The sequence below is a fragment of the Cydia amplana genome, chromosome 24 (genome assembly GCF_948474715.1).
Source record: "Cydia amplana chromosome 24, ilCydAmpl1.1, whole genome shotgun sequence".
In the NCBI taxonomy this organism is placed as follows: domain Eukaryota; kingdom Metazoa; phylum Arthropoda; class Insecta; order Lepidoptera; family Tortricidae; genus Cydia; species Cydia amplana.
The window spans coordinates 1399166-1418563 of record NC_086092.1 but is presented as its reverse complement, the minus strand read 5'-3'; the positions used below and the strand labels follow the sequence as shown (position 1 = coordinate 1418563).

General features: G+C 37.8%; 1 protein-coding gene across 1 annotated transcript; it reads right to left on the bottom strand.

The window, feature by feature from the left end:
- Positions 1–573: 573 nt before the first annotated feature.
- LOC134659210 (ephrin-B2a) lies at positions 574–2354 on the bottom strand. The gene has a single exon (XM_063514839.1). The coding sequence runs from the start codon at positions 1814–1816 to the stop codon at positions 1031–1033; it is 786 nt and encodes a 261-aa protein (XP_063370909.1). The 5' UTR covers positions 1817–2354; the 3' UTR covers positions 574–1030.
- Positions 2355–19398: the final 17044 nt, after the last annotated feature.

Sequence of the window (19398 nt, the reverse complement as noted above, 5' to 3'; positions counted from 1 at the left end):
GGACTGCTATTATGATGGACGAAATTCCACAATTTGTTGGTTTAACTTTGCCAGTTAAAACTGAGTCTAGTTTCTCCATAATTTAAAATAATTATTTAGAAATTGCTTTCTACAAGATAATAATGGATTCGTGTTATGTCTTTTCATTTCAGAAGTTACTACTACTACTAAATAAGACATATGTTTCTCTGACGGAATCTTCTTTAAGATAATTAAGGATAATAGAAGATTCAGTTATTTTAAACTGAATTTTCTATTTTTTCTAAACGCTGAAATTGGGGAATTTCGACTATCCACGTTTAAACCATTGAATTTTATATCAAGTCTTGATTATTCTCTCAGTTGTTATAAGACTTGTGGTGTTAAATTATTTTATATATCGAGCAAAGGCAGTTATTAATTGTTGTTACTAGTTGGCTCGTTTTAAATTATCTATAAAAAGCAGAAATGCGAAATCAGTCGTTAAAGAAAGTATATTCGGAGGCGAAACTATGCATTTTTTCAATATATGTAGACTTATATCACATAATAAAAGCATAATGAGTTAATTACATCCTAAATAAAACCAAAATCACAGTATTTCTGGACAATTTCATAATTTGCCCCTTATTTTTTTCGTATAAATAATTTCTAAGTTACTTTTTTCAGGAAAAAAAATTGTCTTTCGAACTAAATACAAACTACCTAATTCTTTCTAATCCCTATCCGATCTAAGTCGTAATCAATCTTCATTGCATTAATGAAAATATAAAAAAATGCTTTTACACCTAATGGTTTAAGAAACCTATTTTACCATTATACATGTTAACATTATATATATATATTTAAATGAGTCCATAACTAGCTCCATGTATATAATTAGTAGGCCCAATACACTTATACTAATCACGTTTAGTGTTCACTGTTCACAAACCATTCACGAGTAGACTAAAGAGTCGGGGCGGAGATGGAGCGTGTGGAGCTGTGTGGTGTGTGTGGGGCATGGCTTGCCAAGGAGGTCTGGGCGCGGCGGTCGCGTCCGGGCACACATTCACCGAGCCAGGGGCGCCAGGACCGCGCTCGCAGCCAAAGCTAAAGCCAGCGAAGACGCCAAAGCAGCCCCCCGGGAATAACTCAGCTCCTCGCTCTTCACCACCTCGTTCGGCGATTTGTCGTACTTGTGCGTCTTTTTCGGCTTAATCGTCGTCATTACTGTTGTTGTCGTTGTTGATGTTGTTGTTGTGGGCGGCGGCGGAGGCGGAGGAGGGGTTGGTTGCGGAGGGGGCACAGGAGACTGCTCCTCCGGTTTGCAGCACACCCGGAAGACCAGCTTCATGTTGTGACTTAGACAACGCCCGCCGATCCGTCTGTGCAAATCGTCTTTGCTTGACGTCGATATGAAGTAATAATCTTTGCCAGGCAGGAACTCTAGGCCGCCTGGTTGGGGCGTGAACGGGCGGAAAGTTATTGTGAAAAACATCAGCTTATGAGGCTTGTCGCATATAGCTATTATACGTGGGTTCGGATTTGTTATCCTACACGTATCATACTCCTCTTTACTCACATTATATATTATATACTTCTCCGTATCCTCCTCAAAAGTCCCCGGAGTATACACAGGACATATTATGTTAACTTGGTCGTATTCGAATTGGGGATTGCCATTATTCAAATCGAAGACATGATCTGTATTGTCTATTCTAAATATGCTGTTAGTTGTGTTCCAATGGATGTAGAAACTCTTCGCGAGGTTCCCCATAGCGCTTTCTACGAAGAATATTAGTACGATTACAGTCCACGGCGTTTGGCGCAGCCCGATATATCCGAGGGACACCATTCTGTAGCCTTTAGTTCACCAAAGCATTATCCGATCGAAATATTATTTAGCTTTCATCCGCTCTGACGCTACCGATCCATAATCCGTGCACAAACACATTATCTCGCCCTTTCCATGTTAAAAACACAACACTTTACACATAAAACACAACCAAATCCGTTTTCAACGCTGCGAGTCCACCATATTTCTTGCCCGCTGTGAGATTCTATTCATCGATAAAGCAAAATTCCATGGTACGTGGCCGCTCTAAAGCGATCGAATACGTGTTTTAAAACGGCTAAACACTGGTTTAAACACTTCACTAATAACGCTTTAATCCATAAGCGTAGCGAAAACGTTGGAATTAATCAATACATCACAGATTTTTTACAATACTGAGGTGTTCTTTGTATTGGGGGTGGGACGCGGAGCGGCGCAGACACGTACGCTCGGGGCGGCGGCGGCCGGACTACTGGCTGGAATGCAGTCCGTACGCATGCGACAGCCCCCCTCCCGCGCCGCGCAGCCGCGTCCCCTTTGGGCGCGTTCGCTGTAGAGCTTTTGAAAGCGTCGGTATTATTCGAGACCCAATGGTATGAATATTGGGGCGCTAAACCACAGTATACTGATGAACGCAGCGATAACTCGTAGACTAAGGTGTGTGGTTCATATTGCACCTTTCTAGGTAATAAAGGCCTTTGTAACAATACCTTAGCCTAGGTGAGGAATGCTAGTGTTATAATATTACATGAAACTTCCTTATCGCTATTTCGTTTGATGTCCATGAGACTATTAATTATTGAGTAATCGAATTTTGCAAAAGCTTTTAAGCTTTAGATAAGAATAATTGAAATTTTATTTTATTGTGTTGGTAGTTAAAATGTTGTATTATATCATCAATCACATTAAATAGCACATCAATACATCCTTTAATCTTTCAAAAAAATATGTATTTAGAACCTTATGGACAGTCATCTAATTTAATATGGTGTTTTATGTAGGTACCTATAATAAAATAATTAAACATATACATCTTACAATTTAGATTATTACATCTCAAAAAGTAGTTGTATAAATATTTTCCTTAACTTTTATTTTTATAACATTGAAGACTACGAGTAGGTGCGCGTGCGGTTTGATTTTTTGAAACTTGTAGCGCCATCTACACTATTTTCATTGAACTACGTAACATGTAACAATAAATTATTTGAAAATGTATCAAATTTGGAAGAGTATATAATGTTACCTGTAATGTTACAAGTAATAATTGACGCTCTATCAATAAATTTAGAATCTAGATACCTATATATTAAGTAGAACGATTAGATATAGATCTGTTTGGAAAAGGAAGTGCAGTGAGTATGCACTTTTGTCAACCCAAAAAGAATATGAATGGCTACTCTGAAATTATACTTTTCTTTCTGAATAAAAAAAATGGGTTAAATTGTCTAATTTTTAATTACCTAATCCAAATCGCCACCCACACTATAATAAAATTGTGAAGGGCAAATCTGTGACAAGAATTCCTTCAAAAGAAGAAAACTTTGAATTATAATTAATTTAGTCAAAACCCTGTCACCCACGTTACTTTAACTTTTGTCTAGATATCAAGGAGTGGGTGGACTATGTAAATAGAGTTGTGATTTGTATGGAATCCATGCTGAGTCTGATTTGTAGGTATTTTCCTGCAATTAACAGCCTTTCAACCGTCTACGTGACACGACAGGTTTACCCAGTTATAAATAATATCGACGGTGGTAATTACAAATGTCGTAAGGGACATACGACAACATGTCCCTTACGACCTTTGAAATTTCCACCGTCGATATAAATAAGGCCTTTACACCGTGTTTCTCTACTAATCTTATACCTTTAAATGAGATATTCTTGTATTTTATATATTTCGGGGATCTCGGAAACGGCTCGATTTGGATGAAATTTGCTATAGGTATAGGGGTTTTCGGGGGCGAAAAATCGATCTAGCTAGGTCTTATCTCTGGGAAAACGCGCATTTTTGAGTCTTTCTATGTTTTCCTAACAAAGCTTGATCTCCCAGATATTATTATAAATGCAAAAGTATGTCTGTCTGTCTGTTACTTCTCCGCTTAACCACTGAAGAGATTGACATGGAGTACATAGTACCGAAGTTTGAGTAATGTATTGTCTATTACCCAAAGTTTACCAAAGCATTATTATAAGTAAACCAACTTCCTTAATAGAATAATTTTGTCTAAAAAAAGACAAATTAATTAGGTACCTAGTTAATCCACCCAATATATAAATAAATATAAATGAATAAATATTATAGGACATTCTTACACAGATTGACTAAGTCCCACAGTAAGCTCAAGAAGGCTTGTACTCAGACAACGATATATACATATAATATAGTACAAATACATAAATACATAGAAAACACCCAAGACTCCGGAACAAAATCTGTGTTAATAACACAAATAAATGGCCTTACCAGGATTCGAACCCAGGACCGCGGCTTAACAGGCAGGGTCACTACCCACTAGGCCAGACCAGTCGTCAAATATATTTTTAGTAAGCGTAAAGTATATAGAAAATACCCAAATTAATCGCTCTAAATAATACCTATAGATATTGTCACACAATTAGAAAAGCCTTATGAATTCGTCAATAGCATTATTCCGCTCTGATTCCCGCTTAATATAATTAGTATTATTTTAATCTAATTAGTAGCTCCTGTGCGTAGGTCAAATGACAAACTCATACTTATTTAAAAATATAAGGGTTCTGTTTTTTCCTTTTGAGGTACGGATACGGGTAACTTCTCTGCAGGTGATTGTACGTGTAAAAATCTAGGTGCACTCATCATAATCAAAAATATGTCCCATTTATAACTTTAAACGAGCAATTCTTGTATATTTATTTATATTTAGGTATATATATTTCGGGGATCTCGGGAAATTTGCAATTTGGGGGCTTTCGGGGGCGAAAAATCAATCTAGCTAGGTTTTATCTCTGGGGAAACGTGTATTTTTGAGTTTTTATATGTTTTCCGAGCTCGGTCTCCCAGATATTAGCTTATTAATACAGAGGTTAGGTAACAAAATTTAGACTCTCTCGTTTGCGGTAGAGCCTTAGATTGTGACGGATTGTGGAAGTGACGCCCCCTGCGTAGAGTCTCGCGTAATATTCCTTATTTCCTAGCTTCTCATCTTTATTATTATAAATAAAGCCAGACTTGGCCATAAGCACTAAGTATGACTAAGCATATACAAACAGTGTTTTAAAAGTATAGGGTTGTTTAAAATTTCCCAATGCATTAGTAACACGAGAACGGTGTGCTTGTTTACTTTATTGATAGTCTACGTGTTAGGGCGTGTGCACACGGCCAGACATAATGTTGACGATATTCACATAATGTGGATACGGGTTGTAGTATGTAGATAAGGCGTAATAGGGAGCATGCATGAACTATAGGGGGCAGCACAGAAGCCGTCAGATTTTTGGCGCGAGGCGTAAATGTGAAGTTTATGCTTCCGATGTAGCCCACAAGATGGCAGAACCTACGCACAAGAAAACGTACGAGAACGGTAAAAGGTGAAAAGTTAACATCTCAATGTTATGTACAGTCGACGCCAAAGATATATGTTTACATTTTTCGCCTTATTAAAAAGGAGTAAGGTGAAAAAGTGTAAACATATCTTTGACGTCAACTGTAGGTAGGTACATAGTTTATTGTTGCTAATATAATATTACTGTTTTTGATCAATAAGCACGTAACTTACACTTCACTGACCTACTAACATGAAATGCCTAAGACACTACAAGTATTATATTATGTTACTAAACTTACTAAGTTCAGGTTATTATTATTTTTGCTTACGAAATTTTATATTTTAGGTAGTCTATTCTAAATCATGCTAATTTAAACTTTCACGATTTTTACACATTATTAATTGTATATTGTAAATACGCGGTAAAGTCCCGTTGTACAATTTAATAACATTCTAAATCATGTTTATATGTATATATTATTTAATATATTATATCTTAATTTATATGATAAATAAAAACAACTTAAAATTACAAATAAACTAAATGCAAACTATTCTAAAATAAAACAGAACTAAATCTATTTATAAATACCTATGATTGTCTTAATTTATCAACATCTTCCTCGCGTTGTCCCGGCATTTTGCCACGGCTCATGGGAGCCTGGGGTCCGCTTGGCAACTAATCCCAGTAATTGGCGTGGGCACTAGTTTTTACTAGTGCCCACGTCACGTGGGCACTATGATTGTCTTAATTTATGTACCTATATTTTAATTATATAAATTAATTAATACGGTGCACATTCCCCAGTGTGTATCAAGCCTTACAGAGCTTTTAGCACTTTTTAGCGTCCACACTGTGTGCCGACGCGAATCACTTTTATTGCTCGATAATTTTATAAACGTGTATTGCGAAACTCTTTATGAACAATATTGTCTCACAATAACAAGTTATTTCAAATTATAATTTTACTTGTGAAGTCGCATTCTCGAAGTTTAAGTGTAAAAGATCGGCACGTATTTAAGCGGTCAATTAATTAATCGATTTTGGGTAGTTTAAAAAAATAGAAATGGCTACTAAAATTAATAGTTTGGCAACAAAAACGGAGTCTTAAAATATATCAATATGAGCTGTATTTTAAAGCCGTTACAGCGTTTGAATATTTTTAGGCAGGTACCAAGTATTTATTGGGCAACTGAATTAATATATACTGGAGACCATTTATGAAGCACATTTTAAAAAGAAAACTCTATTAGTTCAAAAATGAAGTACTTTTAAAATATTTTGTTTGGTCATTACACGGTCAACCTAACACGCTCCTCCTCGCTTCGCTCGTCGTCGCACCTATCTGTTGACTCTAGCAGAACACAGTGGTAACTATTGAAATTAGTAATTAAAAATTTAAAAATGTAATGGTATAATGGCCATTAGGCGTTTCATGATTAGAAATTTCGACTACATATAAGTTTGCGTATTGGTAAATTAATTTGAGGTGTTTTGTGTATAAAGTGATCAATATTCATTAAATTTAACTGCTTTCGTGTTAAAATACTACCTAGCGGAAAACGATATGCTCAGTTATGATTAGTTGATTACTTAGGTGTGAACAACTAGATTACAACTAAATTTTATGATCGCTTTACAATATTAGTTGCTAATTTATTATTTTCGATGCCAACCTATCACTTTAAGTTCCCTATAATTTTTTTAGGTGGCTTGATTTTGCTGCCAGTTTTTTTAATAATATGATGCTTATATTTGAGGCTAAAATATTTTTTTTGGCGCCAAAATATTAATGCACAGCCAAATTATATTATTATATGCCCAATGAAAGTTCCTGTTTAATATTTTAGTTGCCCGGTAAATAATAAGCCTAAAAGATCTCTGAGATAAGATTACCTACTTATAAACAACTAGCGACCCGCCCCGGCTTTTTCAAGGGTTAACAAATTATATTATAAACCTTCCTCTTGAATCACTCTAGGTAACTATTAAAAAAAACCGCATCAAAATCCGTTGCGTAGGTAGTTTCAAAGATCTAAGCATACATAAGGGGCAGACAGCGGGAAGCGACTTTATTTATACTATGTAGTGATTATTTGTTAATTTTTAAGGTTCCAATACCTCAATTATAGGATCACTTTGTTGCCCGTCCGTCTGTATGTCTGTTAAAACCCTTTATCTCGGGAACGCGTGTATCGAGTTCGCGTTTACTTTGAGTTTATTGTATGGGATTGTGAACAGCGCGCCAAGCGGGACGTTTTGGAAACTCAAAATCCCACACAGATTGACACTTAACGCAAACGCTATCTAATGAAATTTACACTAGGGCTAGGGTTACTGTAAAATTTGCTTTAGCGCAAACAGCTTTTCAATTCAACCGCGTATAATACGATATAAAATAAATGTAATGTCCGAATTTCCATGAATATGTAATATCACTATTTGGGAGTCGTCTAAAAATAAAACGGGCTAGAGTCCAGCTAAGCGAGGCTTGAAACTACTGCTGTTGTCACAACCTGGTATACCGCCGGGTTCTGTAACCCGAGTAAATAATTAATAGTCATCATCATCATTGGAAGCGGTGGTGGCCGAGTGGATCCGACTTTCAATCCGGAGGTCGCGGGTTCAAATCCTGGCTCGTACCAATGAGTTATTCGGAACTTATGTACGAAATATCATTTGATATTTACCACTAGCTTTTCGGTGAAGGAAAACATCGTGAGGAAACCTGCATACATCTGCGAAGAAATTCAAAGGTGTATGTGAAGTCCCCAATCCGCATTGGGCTAGCGTGGGGACTATAGCCCAAGCCCTCTCGCGCATGAGAGGAGGCCTGTGCCCAGCAGTGGGACGTATATAGGCTGAATTATTATTATTATTATTATCATCATTGGCGCCTTTGCGTCTATTGCAGACGATTTATGGTGTGACACCGGAGAGACAATTACACCGCCTGGGTCGGAATTAAGGAAACGCAGGGATGCCCAGCACCTGCATTCATTACCCTCTCGGCTTCACTGTCTTACTTAATCCACAGGAAAGGCGAGCCAATACGTGTGGAGGTAGAGCCCGTACCATGAGTCACTGACAGTGTCAAAACTGACATATACGCTATCGAGAAAGTAATTTACTTGATATACATCTCGCTCACACTAATATGCGAGTACGAGTGAAATGCATAGAAAGTATTAAGTTACATTCTCGATAGCGTTTATGTCAGAGCCAAACTGGTGGTAGCCAGACCGGTGGATTTTACAATCCGCCGCCGACAGTAACAAAACAAATAAAATAAAACATGGCGGATTGCGGTCAAATAAAATACAATAGAATATATGTTATTTTCAGACCATATTCATAGTGTTAGTGTACATTCCCTTAATCCTATTATGTTAGTGAAACCTATACCTACTAATAACAGCCTGCCAGCCTGTGGGTGAACTACACGCAAAGACAGTTGTAAGATTAAAATGTGTCACTAACGAAATTGATCCTTTGTTGGTTTTAAATAAATTTAATTTAATTTAATTTAATTTACTAAATTATAATGAATTATAAACTACGCCTCTGGATCCCATATGCCGATCGTCTCAGTGTTTCCAGACGGCGCAAGCAGGCGACTCTAACACTAGGCACAAGAGGTAAATATGATAATGCCTGTTACCAGGTTTTAGCTCAGTTCAAACGATCTAGACAGACAAAACTTTTAGATTGTCCGTCCAAAAATAAATACTGGGTGTTCAGCTAGCTTTGTATGTAGCGTGCCGGGCACGAAATCTGGCCACATAATGTATTTAAATATAGGCTTTAAACTAAAAGGTTAGTCCAGTCAAAATAGTTTATTGTTTATTTATAAACCAACTTATACTTATCGTTATACCACACATGTAAGTTATCGACCTAGCGACGAGCAATTCTTGTAAGCACCTATCTGTATATATTTCGGGGACTTCGGAAATGGCTCTCAGGGCCCGATTCGGATTTTGAAATAGACATCTATAAGATATCTTTTAGACATCACCAAGATACGATAACGATATTTTTAGGATCTCACCTGTCAAATTTGACATTTCCGCGATTCTGGAGATACTCTTGAACGATTTCCACAAGATATGACTTAGAGATCCAATTCACATCTAATAGACTATATCTAACTCTATCTAACGTACAAGTGACATTGGTTGCCCGAATTGCGCTGCAAAAGAGAACAAGTTGAAATCTAAACTATAACGTATCTAGAATGGATCTAGTACGTGTAGTATCTTGTGAATATCTTGAAGTTCGAATACGGCAGTAACTATTTTGATGGCTATATGGGGGATTTCAGGGGTGAAAAATCGAGCTAGCTAAGACGTATCTCTGGAAAAACGCGCATTTTTGAGTTTGTAGGTATATGTTTTCCGAGCAAAGCTCAGTCCCCCAGATGTTGTAAATAATAATACATTAACAGAATTCAGGCTCAGAACTGATATAAGTAATTATTTAAATTTTACAGCGCTACTTGTGTATTAATTCTTATAAAAAGGAGACAAATTTAAAAAAATGTAGGCGCGAGGGTTAACCTACCATAGAAAATATGAATTTCGTGACTTTATGCTGACAAAGTGGGTGTGCCAGACTATAAGTTATAGTTTGTCAAATGACTGTCTCATTTAAAACATAGACAGAGAAAATCATACCCAAAAGAAAAGGCTGAGTATAGTTTTCCTGGTTTGACTGACAAATTGTTTTGTACAACTACTTACACAAACTATGATGTGATCTTGTAAGGAACAATGCGTATGCGCATTTCTGCAAAACAGCTGCAATCCCAGATTTGCGTCAGTGTTGTTTACAAAACAGTTGTGGGAAAGATGCGCAGGCGGCGTTCTCTGAACGAGTAAGTACACCCTGTTTGTAAATTATGTAATGTTCTTACAAACAATTTTACGACTACGAATACTTTTTACAGCACAAATGGAGCTACTTTCCCGCACTAGTGCGGGAATCAGCACTTTCCGTACATATGTCGGAATTTAAAGGGCTATTTACGATACAAGTGCGGAAAAGAGGAAATTCGAAACAAGTGGCGATAAATGGAATGCAATGGTGGTGGTGGTGACACGACCGAAGGGAGTGTTTTAAATCGACACAAGTGACGAATTACCTATTCGCACGTGTATCGTACAACGTTTTACAGTAACATATGGCACTTTAAACTTTCGACATACGCACGGAAAGTGCTATTTCCCGCACTAGAGCGGAAAAGTAGCACCATATGTACTGTAAAACACTTTATTTTACTAGCTAGGCAAATGCTCAGACAGTGTAAGAATTTTACTTGGCGCCCTTTACGCTCAAATACTAAGTCCTATACGCCACTGTAATTCCTGTACAATTAATCTCATCTAAATACCTCGATGTTTATTTGTTTGTCTGTCTAGCCTGCATTAGCATTGTGTCTAATTCTAGCGCAGACAGACGTACGCGCGTAGTAACACTTACGCCAGACTATCGCGGTATACAAGGGGTTGCATAGTTTAAGATCGGTCTGGAGATACCTGTATCTGTCATCAGCGGCCGTAGCATGGTCGCATTTTTGTCACCTGTCACCGTGCCTGTCACGTTCCAACAAGTACCTATCTAAGTGCGAAAGTGACAGGCGATAAAAATGGAACCATGCTGCCATAGCAGGGTAATTTTTTTTTTTGAAAAAAATTGGTAAGTTTGAAGAGCCATTCTAAGCGATATGAATATGTAAGTAAAGTCCATTGGGGAAAAAAATGTTATTTAAGTATCGTTGCGTCATGAAAATTCCATGTTTTTGTAACTCAGTGCTTTCGTGAATTGCGCTTCTAAAACTGTTGTAGGTAAGGTCAATGTGGCTAATTCCGTCATAGGGACTATTCCGTTCACGAGCGTATATTTCTTTGATTTTCAACCGTAGGAAGAAACCATCTGTTTTGATTGCTGAAACTAAAAGCAATCGCTGCTTTGTCGATGAAATTATCAATTTTGTTCGTTGTTCGAGAAAAACGCTAGTCGGAATAGTCCCTATGAGGGAATTAGTCACATTTACCTAACGCTACGGCTTACGTAGGCGAACAACGCGGGAACGCCGCGCGGCCGCCGCCCCGCTTCGCGTCTAAATCGCTCACGTACGAGTAGGACATACCTATACGTATCAACGGTTTGTTTCATCCTCGCCGCGCCGCGCCGCGCCGCGTTCGCGCGTTGTCCGCGTACGTAAGCCGTAGCGTTACTGTCCTTTTCTGTCAATCAAGTCCACCATTTTTTATCAAAATCGACAAAAAATAGCCTATCAAGAGTATCAAGACATATACAATGTATTTATTTATGTCAATTAAAGGAAACTGACCGATTTTTTTTTGCATTTTTTGAGAAAGATTTTTTTTCTGGCGCAGGCAAACATACGCACGTAGTAACGCTTATGATCATAAAGTGTAAAGTAGGTACCTATACTTATATCTTTAGACGTATCTTCAGATGCCTATTGCTCATACCAATCCCAGCAGGGCCTGCCCGGCAACGCTGCCAAAACGACCGCGTCGTTCCCGATATATCCAGCATTACAACTATGTTACGTTACGTCACAGGGTCGCTTTCTTTTTAAGAGTCACACCACCTATTCGCCACGATCGAATAGGACGTCCGCTAGCTGACGCGGTTGCACGGAGCGGGTGAGCGGGTTAACGAAAAATAGTATGAGTAACGCTAAGGACCACCTCAGAATCGGAAAGAAACAAGATGCGACATGCAGATTCTGCTAGGTGTCAGAGGAGACAGCTATGTACATTCTCTGTTCATGTGGACCACTAATGTCAAAAAGAAGTAGGTACCTACCTAGGGCGACACGTACTGCAACCCTATGAGGTACAGAGCATTAGGGCCCAAAGAATCTGGAACTTCCTGGATTCAACGGGCATTAGTAGTGAACTTTAAAGGGCCGTCACAATAGATCATCTCTTGGTCGAAATGACATTTCAAAGGCCCAAAACAACCCAATAACAATAATAAGGGCCACCCCACACAAGCGTCTTTTGAGCTTCGACAACTAGTCGGCGCTGCACAGTTGCGGCAAGGTTGCACCACTTGCACCGAGCAACAGCCATATAGTTGACTAGACACCGACGCTCGGGAGACGCTAGTGTGGGGTGGCTCTAACTAGCGCGGACACGTGCGACGGATATTACTCTAGCTAGAATGGCACCCGCGTGCGTGCACCCGCGTACGTGCGCCCGCTATGTGCACCCGCGCCAGCTAGCGGACGCCCTTACGCTCTCATTTTAAAACGACATTCTGAAATAACATGAAATTTGACATCAACATTCAAACAACTAGTTTTCGTAGCTATAAATTGAAATACAAAGAAATTAGAGCGAGTAGAAATTTTATATTCTTCCAAAACTTCCATTGTCTATCATTCATCTATATTTCTATAACTAGGTACCTATATCATTTTATTTTTATAATAACTATGTTAAGCAACCAAAACTAATACTAGAGTTACCAGACATTGATAATTATGTGTAACATAAATTACGTTTCATGTAGGTATTAAGCATGTCGTGTGATGTCGTTTTCAAATAAGATAACTTCAATTGTATTGGAGCATAGGAGCGGCTTTTGGCGGCGGGTCGTGTGACTCTTAAGACTCTTAACGCTTAGTACAATCACCTAAAAACCCAAATAAAAACCGTTATTCAATAAATAAATTCTTCCTGCCCTATCTTTATTTAGGAAAGGCCGCTAGTTTATATGACATCATAAAACAATTGCAACTCGCAACCCATTACCAAATATTTAAAAAGAAAACTATTAAACTTACCCTTTTGCGAGTATAATATTTTATTGTCTTTCTCCGATTGCCTAAAATTAAAAAAAAATGCTGCTCATTGAGAAACCAACCTTACTATAAGATAATATAGTTCAGATTTGAACAAAAGCGCATCAAATGTAACTGTAAGTCCAAAGTCATTGTAAAATGAATCTTGTTGGTATAATAATAGAGTTTAAATTAGAAAAGAAAAGACAATTTGTAGATGTCTTTCTTTAGATTGGCCGAAAGGGTGCAATAAATGTTTGTCTGCCTGTTTGTGTATTGTTTAAAAACAGTTACGTAAAAAGGGGTGATAAAGATCAGTTATTCGTAAACACGTGTAGGTACCTTCTAGTTGTAAAACTGTTCGTCATACCGTTATTGGTATTCTGTTTGTCGGCACAACTAAAAAATTATGAAATAAAACTATTAAAACTGTATATCGCGTATATTGAATTTATAATACACTACTATGAATTATCGCGGTTACCGAAGACAATGTTAAATTATTTTAGAAGATCCTACTTTGAATTTCTATCGTACTTATTTTATAGTTTCTTTTATAGCATTAAAAAGAAGGTAGGTACCTACCTAAGCTATCTTGATATGTCTTTTTATTAGAAATTACCATTGAAAAATAAGTCACAGGAAATATGTTACAATTATAAATTATATACGATCTTTTACATTATTTTGCTTTCATAATAATTCATAAGTAATATACTTTTAAAGTAATTTTTTTAAGCGTTTTAAAATATTTTTAAATAAAAAGACACGTCAAGATTGTTACCCTTCTTTCTAATACAAAATAAAAAAACCGGCCAAGTGCGAGTCGGACTCGCGCACGGAGGGTTCCGCACCATCAACAAAAAATAGAGCAAAACAAGCAAAAAAACGGTCACCCATCCAAGTACTGACCCCGCCCGACGTTGCTTAACTTCGGTCAAAAATCACGTTTGTTGTATGGGAGCCCCACTTAAATCTTTATTTTATTCTGTTTTTAGTATTTGTTGTTATAGCGGCAACAGAAATACATCATTTGTGAAAATTTCAACTGTCTAGCTATCACGGTTCGTGAGATACAGCCTGGTGACAGACGGACGGACGGACGGACGGACGGACAGCTGAGTCTTAGTAATAGGGTCCCGGTTTTACCCTTTGGGTACGGAACCCTAAAAAACGAACTATACAAAACGCTAGAGTTTAAAATGTTATAATTTTGTTTATTTTTTATTTAATAGTTACATTTTCCCACACTTCCCCTTTAGTATTACCCTCTGTATGATTATGCTGCACGGAAGCATGAAACATGAGTGTAAACATCTAAAACATGTTTGAACTAGTCGATAAGCAACCCGTTGGGTAAACCGTTTGATAACCATAGAGAAATATTGATAACGTAACTTTGGCGTTCATCTATTAAGTAATAGGTATTGCTGAACCCCTACAGCCATATTCGAACTTTAAGATACGTCAAATAATAGATATGGAAACGATATGGATCGGATATGTCAGTGTCAAACAAGTGCCAAAAGTGACGTTTTTGTTTGAAGAAACGTGACGTGACGTTTGGGTTAAGTCTCATTTTGTATGGGATTTTGTGTTTCCAAAACGTCCCGCTTGGCGCGCTGTTCAATTAGAAATAACGCAAACGCGAACGCACGTCACGCTATCAAATGAAATTTACACTAGGGGACAAACATAAGTCTCCAGAAGAGACTTATGTTTGTCTGAGGTTTAAAAATGACCCAATAATCTGGTAGAGAAGGATGTATCGCTAGGTATACATATTTTTAGGGTTCCGTACCTCATAAGGAAACAACGGAACCCTTATAGGATCACTCTTGCGTCTGTCTGTCTGTCTGTTCGACCTTTCCCCCCTCCCCCCTTTATCTCCGAAACTACTGTCTCTAAAATTTTGAAAAAAATACACATAGTTCTTTACCTATACATGACATGAAAACCTATTAGAAATGTGCAGTCAAGCGTGAGTCGGACTTAATGTAGCTAGAACTCTTGGAACGCGAGTCCGACTCGAACTTGGCCGGTTTTTCCCTTTAAATAAAGAGCATAGAAAACAACAATTAATAAAACAAAACTGTTGTTTTGTTTCCCAACGACAAACATTTAATTAAATATCTAATACCTTTAAACGAGCAATTCTTGCATATTTATTTATTTATTTATATGTTTATTTATTTATATATATGTATATATATTTCGGAGATCTCGGGAACGGCTCTAACGATTTGAAATTTGCTATATGGGGGTTTTTGGGGGTGAAAAATCGATCTAGCTATAGGAAATCTCTGGGAAAACGCGCATTTTCGAGTTTTTATATGTTTTCCGAGCAAAGCTCGGTCTCCTAGATATTAAACATCTTATCATCCCTAATTACCTACATCATTAGGTATAATTAATGAAGGGGACTTGTCCTAAAACATCCTTAATTGGGTTCTTTTCAATTATTTACTTGAAAAATCGGATTTATACATGTCATTTTATATACGAGTACCTGGATAGGGGATGGGCGGGCAAAATGGACCGCTTTGTCGTTGGAGCTTATTAATAGTGTTTAGTTTTTATTAAGTTTATAAAGTAGTCTGTGCGGAAAAAGAAGAGTCGTGGAATGTATGGGGCCAAATACATTCCACGACTCTTCTCTTTCCGAACAGACTCTATGGGCAGTGTAGCCTCAATTTTTTAAAAATTACAATAAATAAATAAAATAAACAGTTTTATTTTAATACATTTTTCCCCATTGTTTCTTACACACAATTTTCATTTTATAAAACTTTAAAATAATACTTGTTACCACTATAGATTATTGGTATGAATGAAATTGTACTTCAAATCATTTTACGGACTGAAAGTATGTCGAATAGAGATGTTTTACTGAAAATATACTTAGGTACTACAGATGTGGCGCATAATTGTTTTCCATCGTATTTTCTCGGAAACATTCGTATTTTTCATGCTAAATAGTTCAATCAATCGGCCTGATTTTAATTGTAATATGCGTCAAAAACTTGCTATAGATACGATATGGATCGGATATACAGGGTAGTCCAAACCTTGACGTCCAAAATTTTTTTTAGATTCCTCACGTCGTGGGCTATCAGAATATACCCCATGTATGTTAGCCAATTTTTAGAAAGAAGAAAGAAAGCATTTATTAGCACAATAACAAACTTAAAAACTAACAAAAGACAACACAAAATGAGAGGTTGCGCTAAATGGTCCTCACTCAGCTAGGTGTCACGGTATGAGCCACATGGCACACTCCGCGACGCTGATTTTCAATAAGGCCCAGTGGATGGACTAGGTGGCACTCAGTAATTGATTTTCGTAGTTTTCGAGTTATGATTTTTTAAACTTTTAACTTTTGTTATGAAATTCCGGGGTTCCCATACAGGGTGGTTAAAAAATAACCCTTCCATAGAAAATGGACCACAGCCAAAATGTATGAAAGCCAATTTTTTTTTTCGCTATTTCGGGGTTGGTCCCATAGTAAAATTTGCTCAGTATAATCTCAAAACCTCCCTGGCAACGGGAATGCAGTTATTTTTTAGCCACCCTGTATGGGAACCCCGGAATTTCATAACAAAAGTTTAAAGTTTAAAAAATCATAACTCGAAAACTACGAAAAATCGGCTAACATACATGGGGTATATTCTGATAGCCCACGACTTGAGGAATGTAAAAAAAAATTTTGGACGTGTAGGTTTGGACCACCCTGTATAATGTCAGTGTCAAAAGTGTCGTTTTTGTTTGAAGAAATATACTTTTTGTACCTACCGAGACTGACTGAAATAGCAAGACACGATCGTATCGTTTCCGTGAAAATACGATGGAAAATAATTATTAAGGAAGCCAAGTACTTATTTAATAGACTGCATTTCACCACATAAATAAACCGAGGCAACTTTAACGCTCCGAAGCGATATCTCCCAGACTTCCTCAACTTTACAAACTCAATTTCCTGGACCCAGGAAATGTCTTCCGACTGTTGTTTTTAATAGGGTATTTGACAGTATTTAAAATAAATTATTTTACACGATGCATAAAATAAACCACCAGAAGATTAATAGAGAAACACAGACAGCAGTTTTTTTTTAAAAACAATTTCTATTTTAAAACCAGTATAAAACTATAAAGAGTAGGTAATTTTATTGTGACGTCACATGCTAGTGTTTCATATAAATTCCATACTAGCAAAATCGTTTTGACAGTTCGAAAAAAGAAACTGATTTGACTAGCAGTCAAATACCTACCCTATTACGCTTACAGCGCGAGAGACCAAATTAGTTGCATATTTCGGGTTAAAGAATAATTTATTAAGGTCCATGTGGCTAATTCCGTCATAGGGACTATTTCGTCTACTAGCGTTTTACTCGAACAACGAACAAAATTGATAATTTCATCGACAAAGCAGCGATAACTTTTTGTTTCAGCAATCAAAAGCAGATGTTTTTTTTTCTACGGTTGAAAATCAAAGAAATATATATACGCTCGTGGACGGAATTAGCCACATTGGCCTTATCTAATAATATTACATTATGATACAAGTGCGAAAAAGAATTGGAAATTCGCAACGAGTGGCAATAAATTAAAACACGACCGAAGGGATATAACGAATTGAAATGACAATCAAATTATAAACTGAAATAGATGTCATATATTAAAGGAAAAGTGACGAAGCCCTCCAGTGGTGAAGGCCGGATTCGAACCGGCGTCTTTAGCAATCCGGGCTAACCCCTTGAACCCCTTGGCCACCGCGCCACGGTGGAACCCGTCCCAATTTCTCGAATCCGGCCTTCACCACTAGAGGGCTTCGTTACTTTCTTTAGAGTCTGCGCGGAAAGAGAAGAGTCGTGGAATGTATCCTGGGGCCTAATCTAATACCACACCTCGGACACTGGCGATCAAATGTATGAAACAAACGCGTTCCTACGCACACAGCGTAAGCTCGTGTAGGTGAACGCGTACCATGCTTGTGTGAGTGAGATAAGACATTGTAGGGTAACTGTGAGGAGTGTGAGGTAACCGAGAGCGGGTGGGCGGCACTTTCAACGGGAGGCAAGGAGTGTCCATAGTGTACGCTAGTACTACATATTTATTATACTGTGCTAATATATTTCACGACTCTTCTCTTTCCGAACAGCCTCTAATACATATATGACTTCTATTTCAGTTTATAAAGCTAAACATACTTATTAAGTTAATATGAAACTAACTTTCATAAGCCACGCCCTTCAAGAACTAGCTAAAAGTTGAGTTATAATGACGCGGTGTATCGACCGGGCGCGGGCCGATATATTATTAAAGCGCCGTCGCCCAGATTGGACGGTCAAAGAGAATCGACTGATTGCCGATGAGACTTACCGCGGACGATACGAGTACGACACGACACGGTACACAAGCGGTAGCGATCGTCACCTGCTTGGCTAGGCTGCCAGTTGCGTCATCGTTGCGTCGAGCTGCAGCCATAGAGTTGACTAGACGGCGACGCTCTGGGGACGCTAGTGTGGGGTGGCCTTACGAGAGAAAGAGCCCACACTAGCGTCTTCCAAGCGTCGGTGTCTAATCAACTCTATGGCTGATTCTCGACGCAATTGCGCCGCGATGCCTATTTTTCATAGCGCCGACTAGACGCCGTCGCACAAGACGCTAGTGTGGGTTCTCTCTTAGAAGGTTGGCAATAGTGGCAATACTCAACTGTGCGTTTGTCCAGAAACTTCGTTTTTTTTTTAAGCCAATCAAAAAGACACGTCGGCTCCGTTGGGCCGTCCAGAAACTTCCTGCCTCGCACAGCTGTGGAATGAACTGTCCCCGCGGTATTTCCGGACCGGTATTTCTATCGTATGTTGTAAACGTCTTTGGTCGGGGAACGTACCTACAGGCGGCGACTAGTCGCATACATTATTCACACTTCTTACTGCAACTAATAACTTTCTGTACTACTCAGTAATTTGATCGATGTGATTACTGATTAAGTTCTACTTATTATTAAGAAATAATGAATAAGTAGCCAAAGAGAATTATCAAGTAGGTCAATACTATCGTCAATAGTATTAATTATTTATCACCAACTAGCTTTTGCCCGCAACTTCGTCTGCGTGGAATGAATAAGATAATTTTTTTGTCAAACATTTAATTTTTGATACAAATTTTCGCTGACTGTATTTTTTGAAGTGAAAACTTCTTTAGCGGCGCTGGGCACTTTTTGAGGTGGGGAAAAAATGATAAACTCGAG

What these genes read in the sequence shown, in the direction of transcription:
- LOC134659210 (XM_063514839.1), bottom strand. Translation starts at nt 1,816, where the DNA reads ATGGTGTCCCTCGGATATATCGGGCTGCGCCAAACGCCGTGGACTGTA.